Source organism: Malus sylvestris, chromosome 4 (assembly GCF_916048215.2).
Source record: "Malus sylvestris chromosome 4, drMalSylv7.2, whole genome shotgun sequence".
In the NCBI taxonomy this organism is placed as follows: Eukaryota; Viridiplantae; Streptophyta; class Magnoliopsida; order Rosales; family Rosaceae; genus Malus; species Malus sylvestris.
Window position 1 is genome coordinate 28,770,743 of NC_062263.1, and position 14,427 is coordinate 28,785,169.

The 14,427-nt window shown below is 38.6% G+C and overlaps 1 protein-coding gene across 1 annotated transcript; it reads left to right on the top strand.

Annotated features, from left to right (window-relative positions):
* The first annotated feature begins 2,012 nt into the window (after positions 1-2,012).
* On the top strand, positions 2,013-4,206 carry LOC126620028 (uncharacterized). Its single transcript, XM_050288488.1, has 2 exons — positions 2,013-2,495; positions 3,261-4,206. The coding sequence occupies exons 1-2, from the start codon at positions 2,125-2,127 to the stop codon at positions 3,913-3,915; spliced, it is 1,026 nt and encodes a 341-aa protein (XP_050144445.1). The 5' UTR covers positions 2,013-2,124; the 3' UTR covers positions 3,916-4,206.
* The last annotated feature ends 10,221 nt before the right edge of the window (positions 4,207-14,427 follow it).

Genomic DNA, 14,427 nt, shown 5'->3' on the forward strand with positions numbered 1-14,427 from the left:
AGGGTCCAGATTGTTAGATGAAGAGGATTATGTGAAAGGAATCTGATCCCTTTCCTTACAAAACGGCCCCTCGGCGATGTGGAAACGGGTTCGGACTCCGGTTATGGTAATGGGTTCGGACTCCATATATTTATGTAAGGTTTTTATCACAAATGATTCTTGAAATTGACCTCACTCCTCACTTTGGTCCTTAAAATTGAAACCGATTAGTGTCGTCCCTGAAATTTGGTACCACAAACCAATGTCGTCCCTACTGTCCCATTCCGTTAATTTTTTAGTTACTTTGATGACGTGTCACACATGGAGACCCATACGACGAATTGTGTGGTGCCACGTGGATTAAACATAAAAAAAAACTGTTTTTAATTTGATTTAAGATTTAAAAACTCATTAACAAAACCAAAAAAAAAAAAGTAAGATAGATAACCCTAACAAAAATAAAAATGAACCTAACACCTCCATCTCAAATTGGATTGCCGAAAATTAAAATCAAAATCGATTTGCGAAAAACGAAATCCAAAAAATGAAATCAAAACACGTATTAGGGATTCATAGGAAATAGAGTGAGAGTTTGTGAGTCACCTCCCCCACCCCAAGGCCAACCGAACCTATCCCATAACCTCGTTGCTAGTCGTTCCTCACCCCATCCCCTTGACTTTGGTGCTTTGGAGAAGAACATGAAATTAAATTTGAAAGGGGTATGGAGATGATAGTTGGAGAAGAGCAGGTAGGTGGGTTAGTTTTTTCATCTAATTTTTTTTTTTTCAAAACCCAGAAAATGAAAGTCTCTGCTTGATTGAAGAAGCTGGGTTGGTCGTGTTCATGTTTTCTAGTTGTGTCCTTGATTTAAATCTTTTATTTTTTCAAAAAAAGGTTAGTCCATGTGGCACCACACCATTGGTTGTATCGGTCTCCTGGTCTGACACCTCATCAAAGTAACAGAAAAATAAACGGAATGGAACGGTAGGAACGACATTGATTTGTGGTACCAAATTTCAGGAATGATATTGATCGATTTTCAATTTCAGGAACTAAAATGAGGAGTAATGTTAATTTATAAAGACTATTTGTGATAAAAACCCTTTATATAATTTCATTTTCTTCTTTTTTTTATGAACATGTAATAGTGCGTAATATAGATACAATTTATTATCCATTCAGAGTATCTATAGAGGTTCCCTATATTGGAAAGTGGGAGGGGAAGTCTCTTTTTACATGGAAAAGGATCCTCGTCGGATCCTTTTCCTGGGGATCTTAGAGATCCTATGATTGTGAACGTTTATCGTATATCATGCGAACATTTTTCGTTAGGTATTATTCATATTTAATTTTGAATTTTAAATTTTGAAATGATTTATAACCGCATGATGTACGATGAACAGTCACAATCACAGAATTCCTAAGATAAAAAAAAAATGATCCGGCGAGAATCCTTTTCCTTTTTACATAACATAAAGGATGTGCCCCTAAATTTAGAAACAAATTCCAATCTGTGAATTTTATTTTATCCACTACCATGCATTTTCTCAATTAATTATATTTTAAGGGATGTGATATCCACATATTCCATTTTACTTCTCACATATTTTTTTAAATTTCTATAGTCGGATAAGATGAATTGAAGAAAATCAACGGATATAAATTATCAAGGGGTGTGTGAGAAGTAAAATAGGATGTGTGGATATTACACTCCTATTTTAAAAGGAAAACTAATGAAAAATATTTGAAAACTTTGAGTTTTTAACGAAAATGACAAAATAAAGGGTAAAGTGAATAGTATGAGGATTAACTTTTTATTGTAAAAATATGATTTTTCGTTAAAATAAATAGTATCGAGAACTTTTCGTTAAAATTCTCTATTTTAAATACAAGAAAATGGAATTAGTGCTCCCACACACTGTCATTTGTCAGTGTCACACTCCATTTCCATGCAACAAAAGTCTCCACCAATCACATGAACCCTGGAGAAAAAAGCAAAAAATAAAATATAAAAATCCTCCTGCCTCGTGAAACGACGTCGCTTAAGGCCGTTCCCAAATCAATGTCGCGCGATCCCAATCTTTCTGCTGACCTAAAATTCAGAGACTTGAATGTATGAAGACTTCGGCGTAAAATTGAATGTAGATGGCTCTGTGGTCGTCACCGTCAACGTCGTCGTCGCCGAAGGGGATAGTGATAACGGTGCCGGCGCTGGTCCTCACGGCGACAGTTGCCGCAGTTTTCTTCTTCTTTCTCTTGTTCTCTTTATCGTCGCCGTGCACTTGCGGCGGCGGTGCTGGTATTGCGCGTGTGGGTTATGTCGGTGGACCCAATGTCGGTGGACCCAGTGTCGGCGTGGCGGAGGGCGGAGGAGGAGAGACGATATGGTCGTCGAAGGAGGATGTTGAGTGGGTGAAGGATCAGATCCGAGTGAATGGGTTGCATATGCAGGATAACGTGTTGAGGAAGGGAATTAACCCTCGCACCAGAGCTCAGCAGCTTGAAGATCTCTTGCAGTCAGTACTCTCCCTCCCTCCCTCTCTCTCTCTCTCTCTCTCTCTCTCTCTAAGTACCTGTATACTATGATGTGCACATTTGTGTGATTAGAAATGAGGACTTGGATTTGTGCAGTGGGATTGGAATTTTGACATCAGTTGATTTTGGCATGGGGTTTGGGATTTGGGTATTGAATTGTGAATTAGGTATATTCTTGGATTCAAAGCTGCCTACTTTAATTTTGAGTACCAGTTCATTTGATTTTTGTGCCAAGTGAGGATGTGGGGGAGTTGAGATTACATCAGTAAACTTCGATTTTCATGAGATCGCATCAGTAAACTTAGATTTGTTTAGTTATGTGGACGTGAACTCGAATTTGTTGCTTAATTTTCTGCATTTTCTTGCAGTTCTTCTCGATGCTAGTTTGGTAAGTTCTGTGTTGGTCTGTTTGGTTTATGTATTAGGGTGGAGAGAAAGGAAAGGATTAAATTTTGATCATTGCCTAGATTTACAGAACATCGAAGTTAGACTAGATCATATCCTTTGAAGTGATTTGTTCTATTCCTTTTGTTTCGATAGACATTTCTTTGTAACTTGATGATTCTTTAGTTAGAGTATTCTCTTACTTGTTTGGGAGATTTTTCTTTCTCGTTGTGCTTTACTGTGCCTGCAGTTATAACATATTCGCATGTTTGCGGGTCAATTGAAACAACGGAAAATTATATGTTATGTGAATACAGGGATGATCTGTACAAAGAATTGACCAATAGTTTCTGGATTTTCAGATTCAAGGGTATATCTCACTATGAAGGACCTGATTTGGAAAATCATACTGCCCTCCCATGCCCTGGTGAGCTCCTAACCGAGGAGCACCACAGTAACTACGGTGAGCCTTGGGCAGGTGGGCGAGATGTTTTTGAGTTCCTCGCTCAGTCCTCTCATCTGAAGCCTGACTCCAATGTCCTTGAGATCGGTTGTGGTACCCTCCGAGTTGGTTTGCATTTCATTCGCTATCTTAATCCCGGACACTTCCACTGCCTTGAAAGAGATGAGCTCTCGCTAATGGTTGCCTTCAGATACGAGCTTCCTTCCCAAGGTCTTCTGCACAAGCGCCCTTTGATTGTGAAAGGCGACAACATGGACTTCAACAGATTTGGGTCCGATGTTGTGTATGACTTGATCTATGCTAGCGCTGTGTTTCTTCATATGCCTGATAAGCTTGTGTGGGTTGGATTAGAGAGATTGACAAATAAACTGAAACCCTATGACGGGCGAATCTTCGTTTCCCATAATATCAAATTCTGTTCGCGGTTGGGAGGAGACGAGTGTACAAAGCAGCTCACGAGTTTAGGCCTGGAGTATGTCGGAAAGCATACACATGACAGCTTGCTATTTAATCACTACGAAATCTGGTTCGAGTTTAGGCGGACAAAGGCTTAGAGTTGCAGAATTTATTCATTTTTTCACTGCCTTCCGTCCTAATTTAGATACGGGATGTGAAGCGATGGGTGGCTGCGGTGCTCTTGTGGTATTTGTTTTATAACTTTGGCCACCATTCTCCGAAGGTCAAGTCTTTTAACCTTCTATTTATGATTGTACTTGTTAGAGTGGCAGATAGTGTGTGCAGGAGGCTATGAGGCCTGTTTTGTGTTTTTGGATAGGAAAATTGTAACCTATAAGAATTTGATAACACTTTCTTTGAATTTATGTAAGCTATTCATTTTTTCTTCAGCTGTTGCTTAATAAGTTGCATGATTCCTTGTCAACTTAAATTTTCTCTGACAATGTTGTAATCACGAGAATGACTTGCCTACACCGGCCATGTCATTGTGGTGGTTCTTTAACGTAATCACGCTTTTATTGTGACGGTACATCAATCTAATTATACTTTATTCTGAAGGTATCCTAACCTAGTCACGGTTAAATGTAGCATTATTTCAACCTAATAATGATCTGGAAACTCAGTTTCCCAAAACCCAAAAAATGCAGACTAAAACCCTAAATCCTAATAAAAAAGAAATAGAGACCCAAAAGAGCAGCATTTTCAAGAATGCATTGCTCTTCACGAATCAAAAGCACCACATTGTGCAACAAAAAATCCAACTTGCCGTCATCGTTCTCCGGCTACCATTTCGGTGATCACAGCCTCGCTCTATCCTCCACGACGCAGCTGGGTAACTCCTGGATGAACAAGAACAAAGGGGTCTTCACCGGCAACAAGACCTCTCCAGAAGAAGCAAGATCAAAGGGGAATTCACTGGTTCCGTTTAACGATAATTATTTGTTGCGTTCGATTATAAGGATTGGCGGATGAGATGAAGAATGCTAGAAGAATCGGAGCGTTTAAGAAATACATTGTCGGAAGAAGCAGTGAAGCTACTTTTGCCGATGCTTTTGACAAGCAGGAAGCGATATTTCGATATCTCGGAGGATTTGATTCAACTGGAGAGGTTGGTTTTACCCTTTTAAATTGATGCTTTACTTGTTAAGTTCTTGCCAGAGGAAATTTCTGTTTGGTCCATTTGGCAATGTGTATACTTATGTACTTATGCTTGTAATGTTCAAGTTTCATAGGTTAATCTCCAATTTATGTGGGAACCTGCAAATTTCTCGCACTCTTTCTTCTGTTGAATTACTTCAAAGCCGAGTTCTTTTGCCTACTTAAACTGCCAATATAATCGCTACAGAAAATCGAGCTGTTAAGCTGAAGGAAACTTCATATTTCAAGGGATATGCAGTCCAAAGTATTTACTTATTGGCATTTCAAAAAATGTTCCATATCAGATTTATGTGTATATATTGTGTGGAGGCCTTGGTTTGTTTCGATACACTTCTTTAAGATCCCAACAACACAAAATTCTGATAACGATTTACGACTGTAGGAACTTTGCTTTTGTAACATGTCAAAAACGAACTGTGTCAAAGTTTCCAGTTGAACTGTATCAAACTACAGTGCAAGAGGGTGAGCGCACACTACTCTAACCAATCGTAGAAATGATTTTTGAAGAAACATTTGAGCCTCAAATAAAAAAAAGAGACACTTTGGATGCGGTCCCTAACTATCAATATTCTTTGATTGAAACCTTGTTAGTTTTTAGTTTTTGATTGAGGTCCTGACATTAATGTAATAATGTAAGTTACTATATTTTTTTAATTAAAAATTAAAAATTGAAAATTGAAATTGTTTATATTAATGAGATTTTAAATAAAACCCATAATTTATGGGATTAAAAATAATAAAATATAAATTATATTCTCTATTATATTGTGTGTGTGTGTGTACATATATGTATGGGTACATTAACCAAAATTAACAAAAAAAGTTATTGTACCAAAACATGGATGCATTCTCAAATCAACGAAAATGAATGTACCCATATAAGTTTAAACATGGATTAAAAAATTTGAATGGATTTTATATTAAAAAAAGAGTACATTTTACATATAACAAATTGATATAATTGAGAATGGGTACATTTAAGATTAAAAAAATTGAAAAATTATATGAATGGGTACATTTAAGATTAAAAAATTGAGAATCTTTTTATATATAAAAAAAAAACTAATAGGTACAAACTTAATTTAATTTAATTTTTCATTATTTTGGAAATGTTTGAATTGAAAATTAATTAGAAGTTTAATAGAGGTGTGAGTATTAAACCCTAAATTAATTACTAATTTTTATATTAAAAAAATATATAATAAACAAGTAAATTCATTATCACATTAATGCTAGGGACTTGAATCAAAATTTGAGAACTAATAAGGTCTTGGTCAATGAACAGTAAAAACTAGGGACCGGATACTAATTTTTCCTAAAAAAAATTTACCTATTCAAAGTAAAAGTAATTCTAACAAAAATGCTTACAAGCAAAAATTTATGGACATAATTACATTTTGCAAAAGTAGTTTACGACGAGCCCTAACCTTCTCGCATTCTTGATACTTGAGCGAAAGGTTCTTCCGAGGACTAACTAATACTACTAAATATATCACTCACTCACTCACTTTCTTTGTGTTTAAATGAAAGTATTGGATTGTAATGATGTCAATTTGAAAGCCATAAGAAAGGATAGTGTTATCCACATATCCTGATTTACTTCTCACATATCTCTCTCAATTTTCGGTTGTCGAATCGAATGAATTGAAGAAAATTAATGACCGAAAGTTAACAAATATGTGTATGAGGTAAAAATGAGTGTGTAAGAGCATTTCTCTAAGAAATTGGTTGCAAGGTTGCTAAGGGTTTTCTTTTTTCTTACGAGATTCATTTCAGAAGTAGCAGTTGGCGAAATTTGAGTAGTGACGTATTACCACTCAACAATGCCAGGTGCTACCATACCACACTATAATATCTTGCAGTTGTGAAGCCCCAAGTTTGCTCCTTTTAGCTACTCATAAGATGTTTTGTGGTTTAAAATGACGATTGTTTTCGTCCAAGACAACATAACACGTGGGTGTATTTAAGTGCCTATGACATATCGGTTGGTATTGATCAATCTGTGAGGATAAAATTTTCTAACAAAGCATATAAGTCCATTCAAGACCTAATGAAATAGCTACAGCAAAGCCTAGTATTTCTCCTCAATTATTGTAGATTATTGCTTCTGTTTCAAACAATTATTCATTCTCTTTCTACATATGTTGTTAGTTTATAGAGTTATTGTCCTCCTATAGAGTGAAGAATTCAACTTCGGGTAAGGTGGATCAGTTGATTCTCCAAGGTCAGAAATTCTCTATCGAAGAGTTGGGTGATAAAAAAAAAAAATTTGAGATGCCCTTGAAAGCTATATTTCAACTGTTGAAGAATTGTCTTTATGGGCATTGGACATAATAGTTGCTACCCTCATGCCTTTGTATGCGTTGCGATGTGCATATATCAAGCTGACATCAGTTGACATGCACGCTCGAAAGTTGTTGGCATCTGTTGACCGGTGTGCAATAAGAGCTGGCAAATGGCTTACTAAGGAATGATGAAACACCAATGGCTAAAAGATCTTAAAATTGACTATTTTTTTGCATATATGATCTTTAAATGACGATAAAAAAATGAACAATTCTGATTATGAATTCCGATAGTAAAAGTTCATTATTCGTAAATGGAGGGACACGAGCATTATTCGAAATTGTAAGTTGAAAAGTGCATGATATATATCACATGCATGCTAATGTCATATAATTGAGAACGTAAGGTATATAACTTGTTCCAGAATTAAGTCTGGAGACTGCATGTGATATAACTATTTTAGGGAAAGGACACTGCTTATAGATTGATGCTTTCGTGATAAGGTTTTGCCCATTTTAGGAAGAGAGAGAGAGTTTTCTGGGGTTATTTCGTAACAACCGTTAGATGAAAAATATAAACGGCAGTTACTGTCTCTCCGTTAACAGGTTCGGTCACATTCTGTAACCGAACACTAGCAACAACACCAACTGACCATTATGTCGTCTTACTCTTGTTACCATACTATCGAGTACGATCAGATTGAAGCTCTAACTGTACAGCTCATCGAACGGTTACAGCTATATAAAACCTTGCACCACCAAACGATTCACCTACCTCACTCACTCATCTTCCACTTCCACTTCCACATCCTCATCATCAGTATGTATTTGGATTCAAACTGTTCCACTAATCATCTTCAACGATGCATGCTCAATACCTCCTCGTCGCAATCCTCCCTCTCCTCCTCCTCCTCGCAACTGCTTCGCCAACTGATTGGCAGCCGATAAAGAACACCACCGACGCTAAAGTTAAAGAGATAACAAACTTTGCAGTCATAGAGTACAATAAGATCGACACCACAAAGAAATTGGTTTTTGTAAATGTGGTAGAAGGCAAGACATTGGGTGTTAGTACCGCTGGCAAGTAACATACATGCATACATATATATATATATATATGATCTTTTTGTTTGAAGGCGGATGTATACTTTTGTTGTTCTAATAAAGAATTGATTAAAAGTTTCTCCTATTCATACAGTTATGCTTAATCTTTTGTTTACTGTTCTCAAATTTTCTTATCTTCTTTTTAACTTGGCATAAATTTTGATCTTTGATGATGGTAGAGATCTTAAGAGAAATACCCTTATGTGTTACTTAATATTGCGGCCTAGTAATATTCATTTTCATTTATAGGTAATATAAGTTGTTCAGGTCATGTGAACTCGTTGAGACCCCTTCCTTCGCTGGTTCTTATGTCATATTATTCCCTCCCCGGTCCCTCAGACTAGGCGGTTACATATGTTCACTTTGCTCCCTTTTTATTATTTTTTCCGTCAAATATCTGTTAAAATGATATGGCGTGACAAGTGGCTTTGGTAATCTAAACCACGTGGCATAATAGTGAGACCTCTCTCTTATAAGTTGGCTCAACTTGGCTCATGTGGTGAAAACACCGAAATTTTCACCCAAAGTTTATTAAGAAAATTGCATATGGAGGCTGGAGCTCACATTTGAAAATGTCTTGTCATGCCAATGGGATTTCATAAATTCTTTAGCAATATGTTACCAACAGAAAACCCAACACATGCAGAGAGCAAACCAAGACGCACTAGTAGGCTGGCAGCAACAGAAAACCAGCATCTTCAAATTCACACGAACAATCCAAAATAAAAAATAAAAAAAATTACAAGAACAATTCAGATAAAACTTAAATTGTATTCATGTAATTTATCAAATCCTCTTGCCCATCCAAGTCATATATGCACTCAGTCATTTGGATGGCTGTTTATATCTTCTTCCCAAAAATTTCTTCTTCTTCCACTCGGCTGTTTTATGCCTCTCTGCTCCAATCTTTTCCCTCCTTGGATGAGTTCTCCCTTTCTTGTTTTTTCTCTCTCCCATACACCAACAGTCTTCTTATTAAGGACCTGACTGCAACTACTTGATCCTTCCTTTTCTGTTCAGACATTAATGGTGTTGGGGAGTTGGGATGATATAGGGCCGATCCCATTCTTCCTTTGTAAGAAATAGCCCTTGTTCTAGAAGCTTTTGGGCCATTACCTTAGTCGGACGGCCGTTCTTATCAGCTCCTGAACATTGAAGAATCCCAACACTGGGATGGTAGAAGTTGGCTTCTGCGACGTTGGCTGTAGGGAGGAATGGCCGTGATTCGACCTCTATCATTACCCAGAACCCAGGTCATGTCTCCCATTTTTCATGGTAAAAAGCCACCTGTTGGTGTAAGGTAGATGGCACAGAGAGACTTTGATGAATCCAATCTCTGCCCAGTAAAGCCCTATAAGTGGACGTATTATCTACAATAAAAAAAGGCCAGCATGATTTGTTTCGAACTCAAATCCACCTCTAATGGCGGTATCCCATGAGTCCGGGTGATAGCTCCCAAAAAACTAGAAATTGTAAGATCGGTGGGGATAAAATCTTCTTCACTCCTACATATTCTCTTCATCTGCTTGTATGGCAGCACGTTGACCGTGGCCCCTCCATCAATTAAGACCCTCTTGAATGGCACTCCCTCCAGGTGAGCGGTTACATATATTGGCTTGAGATGGTTGGCCAAGGTTAAACTTGGGCGGACAAAGACCATTTTGTCCGAGTATATTCTCTCGGGTTTCCTTATTGGTTGCTCGGGCAAGCTCGTCTAACTGGGTTCTTCCTGTCCCGCCTCTTCAACACTAAAATGTGCCATTATAGATTCTGTCGCCAAGTAATCTCCTTCTATCATGGGAGGTTAATCATGCTCGGCGTGAAACATGGCTGATAAAACATATGTCATGTTTACGTAGAAGTTGCTGGGTCCAGGTAAATCTCTCTCCTTGCCCCCAATATGGTTCATGAACTTATCCAACCAAGCCTGTGCTTCTTCTGGCAGCATTAGTTTAGGCAATGCTTCCTCTTGAGTTATGCCAAAGTTCTGCGCCTGCACTAGGCACTCACAGTGAGTGTCAACCAGCAACAGTGAGGGTATCTCTATCTCAGGCGAGATTGTTCCAAAACAGATTGGCTCTGGGTTCCACTTGGGTGTTGGCATCATCACCATATCCTTCTGAACTCTTTTCAGGATTCTATACTTTCTAGGATGGGGGTTCTGCGGTACATGATCTCCTTTTCCTTCGGTTTTACTGTTTGTCTTTTTCACCTCTATCTTACTTCCAATGAGGTACATTTTTGAATTTTACATTCTCTGAGGTTTTTGAAGTAGTAGGAACTTTCAATGAGTTCAAGTGGGCCTTATGCTGCCTTTGAACCCTCCTGATCATGAAGGCTTCCATCTCTTTGACAGGTCTCCCGTCATTTCCGACTATATACCATCTCTGCCAGTGTCATACAAGATTTTTCTTTGTGACCGGGTTGACTGTCTTTCATTTCATTCTAACATCTCCACCAGCATAACTTGGTTAGGGTGGCCTCACATCCACCCACCTTGGTACCTTGGCCTCCTTGTCCTCCCCTTCCTCTGAAGCTTCATAGTTTCTGAATACTTCAGACAAGTTTTTAGGCTGAGAGTTTCCTCCCAACCTTTGGAAGACGTTCCGAGAGGTTTCCTTCTCGGCTGCTCGCATGATACTTCTGCGGGATTCCTGCTATTCTCTCTTCCTTCTCTTAATCAACTCCCGATCAAGGATGGATTTTGTCATTGGTACTTCTAGCTCACACTCACATTGACATTTACTGCACAAAACCACCTTTTTTATTATTGCTGCTTTAGGCTTTTCGGGCAACTTAATAGCTTCTTCAGTTGGCTTATCAACTTGTCGTTTTTCAGCTTTCACCTCCTAGGTAGCTTTCCCTTTCCCTTTCCCTTTCTCTTTTTCTGCCCATGTTAGGTTGATCATGTTTATTGGGGCTTGTAGAAAGGAATCAGCATATGTCGTCACATTAGCATGTGGTTCTCTCGGTACCTGCTTTATTTTTGACTCGCACTGCCCTTTGCTATCCAATAAAAATAACACGGGGTCGGGCACCTCTGCCTCCTTGATTACCTTCAACACTGGCTGACTATTTCCGGATTCTTTCTTGTTTTTCTCTTGCCTCCCTTTTTCCTCAAGCAAAGGAAACAAAGGAATAACTGGCCCCTCCACCGAGCTGGCTTCCCTCATTATCTTTCCAGCATGATCATTTTTTAGGGTTAAACTCTTCGGATCTAGCCTTCTTTGCAGACTCTTAGTTGGGGAGAAGAGTCTGCTGACTTATTCTCTCGTTTCTAGAGAGTTTTTCTCTATGCTTCGAGAGTTTCTTTCCATGCTTTGAGAGTTTCTCTCCATGCTCCTTAAAACAGCCATCATGGTAGTTTGCAGGTCTTCATTTGTGACATTTCCTCCTGATTTCTCAAAAGGGATTTGGCTTTCCGTCAAGATGGGTTCTTGCAAGTCTTTGGAGAGATTTGTCATGCAGTTTTTTGGTGTGTACCGAGGTGGTTTTCATTTTTTTCCACCTGAAGGTTTTTTTTTTCCTTCATCTTCTTGGCATACAAGATTTGTATCCCACTAGGTGTGCCAAAACTATGTTCGAGCATGAATTTCACTAGAAAGGGTCCCTGGCATCGAGTATATAGCTCATCGAGGAGTTGGCACTTTGGTTGGTTGTCAGGCTCTCACTTGCTTATCGGGCTACAAGAAGAGGATATAGTTAGTTTTGAAAGGTGCCTTTATCGGGCCTTAATTATAGGTCGTGAGGCTCACAATCAAAACTAACAAAGTTCTGAGGCGTGCCACTGCCATCTCTATATGGCAGATGTAGAATGAGTGTATTTATGCTGATTAATTGTGCCCCAAGTTATTCTGACTGCTTATTATCAAATGATTGTTGTGGATGGGTTAAATCCATATTAAGTTCTTTTCTATGCCTTGAGATCAAGGACTTTTGCTTATCTTGTATGCTCTAAAGGGTGGAGTTCTAGATCTGATCAAGACATCAGCTTCATTTACTTTTGTGATAGTAAAAGTATTAAGTGAACCAGATCTAAGAGTTAATGAGGCTCTGGATCATCAAAAGACCAAAAATGACTTGCATATATATTGAGGGATACATTATAACACCATATCTATTAATGGAAAGGCAAAAGCAAAAAGAGTCGGGCAAGATTTCACCTTGTCGGGCAAGGTTAAGACGTCTTGCAATCTCTTCTCTTTGTAGTTACAAAGGGTTGAGTAATAAAGAGGGATGAAGGGTAAATGAGTTTACACAAGAGAATCGATACTACAACATTTGGGAAAGGTAGTAGAGTTTTTACATAGACAAAATATGTCTTTCTACGGGAGATCTAAGGTTAAAGGGATGCAGAATCTGGACAAAGCGCAGCTTTCTGAGTATTTGCTTGACTGATAGACAAGTTGTTGTATATTTGTTTATTTGATTGGTTACGTGTCTTTATCTTTGGGCCATATTCCTCCTTTTATAGATGAATTAGCCCGACTGTGTTGTTCCTGCTCTTGCCCGAAAGTAACCGAAGGGTAGTGAGTCATTAGCTTTTTTACATGTCCTGCCATTCAAAAAACACTTTTGGGCCGAGAGTTGATGAATTTCCATCGGTTGTCACTTCTTGTAAGCAACTAGCCTTGGTATTAATGGGGGAGTGCCAACTGGTCCTTGAAATGGATGATCTGGGCTTAGGTGTTGGGTCTCGGGCGAAATCTCCTTCTTGAGTTCTTTTGGGCTTTTATTCCTGAAAGCTCAGAGTTTAAATATTAACCCAAACAGATGTGTATAGAACTAATAGGATGACAATAACTTAATAAACAACAAAATATATAGAAACAAAATGAATAATTGTTTGAAACAGAAACAATAATGTGCTACTGCTAGCATCCCTCCTCGTAGAGGAATCTTGGCAACAACCATTCAAATTTTCAAAACCAATAATAGATGCTCTTGTGGTGCAACAAAGTTATGACGAACCAAGAAGCAGAGTTAATTTTCAGCATGAAAGAAGAAAAAGAAAGCTAAAGCTCAGACGTACTCACTCTCTTTCCCACACATGCAGAGATTTTTTTAATTTGCTCTTCCTGTTTATTATAAACCCCCTCTTGGAGAAATTTTTTATTGTGATGAGAACACGAATGGTACATCACGTGGTTTTATGTAAGTGGTGGAAAATTTTATTTTTTAAGTGATTAACTTTTTAATACACATATCATCATTTGTATAGTAACATGTGGTGTATCACATCGTGTGCCGGTTACATTAAAAAATCTCTCCATACGATGGATACAGCATAAAGCGGTATGACACACATTTATTTTGTTAATTTAAAGAAAATGTATTGGGCAGGAGCTTTTCAATCGCACAACCAAAAGAGAAGGTAGAGTTAATATAGCTGTCACGCATGCAGTCGTAAACTTGTAACTATTCCATGTTGTTCATGGTCCACTTGTCTGCGCCTTTCCCATGCAAACTCGCCATTACGCTTCCTCGCTATCTTCACTCTCAAAATCAGCTCATTCACTTCTCCCCCATTTTCTTCCCTTCCCTCAAACCTCATCTCTCTCCAGCTCTCTTCGCTCTGTGAAACCAGAGGAACCCTAGACGGCCACCACCATCTCTCACCACTCCAGCGAATATTCCAACCACCAACTACCACAACCCTCACCCAGAAACGCCCAGACGACTCCGGCTAATATTCCAACCACCAGCTACCACCAGCCTCACCCATAAATGCTTAGGACGCCCAGGCCAAGGCCTGTCACTGCACAATGGTTGTTGCCATTCTTCATCGTCTTCGCCGACGATTTTCCAACAAGACCCATCACACTCGACATCGGTAAGCTCCCAGACCACTCCATCTCGTTTTTCTTTTTCGACTTCCGGCTCGGATTCGACTTGCATGTGGGTCTATAACCCACATCCGTGAGCCCCAACCTAGAGGTATAACCTCCCTCTTCATCTCCATTTGCTACAGGGAACCTCACGAGAGGATCGCTTGAGTGAGTATGCATATAAAACATTTTCTTGTTTGGTTAATTATGCACCATTCCTGTTATGTCATATCTT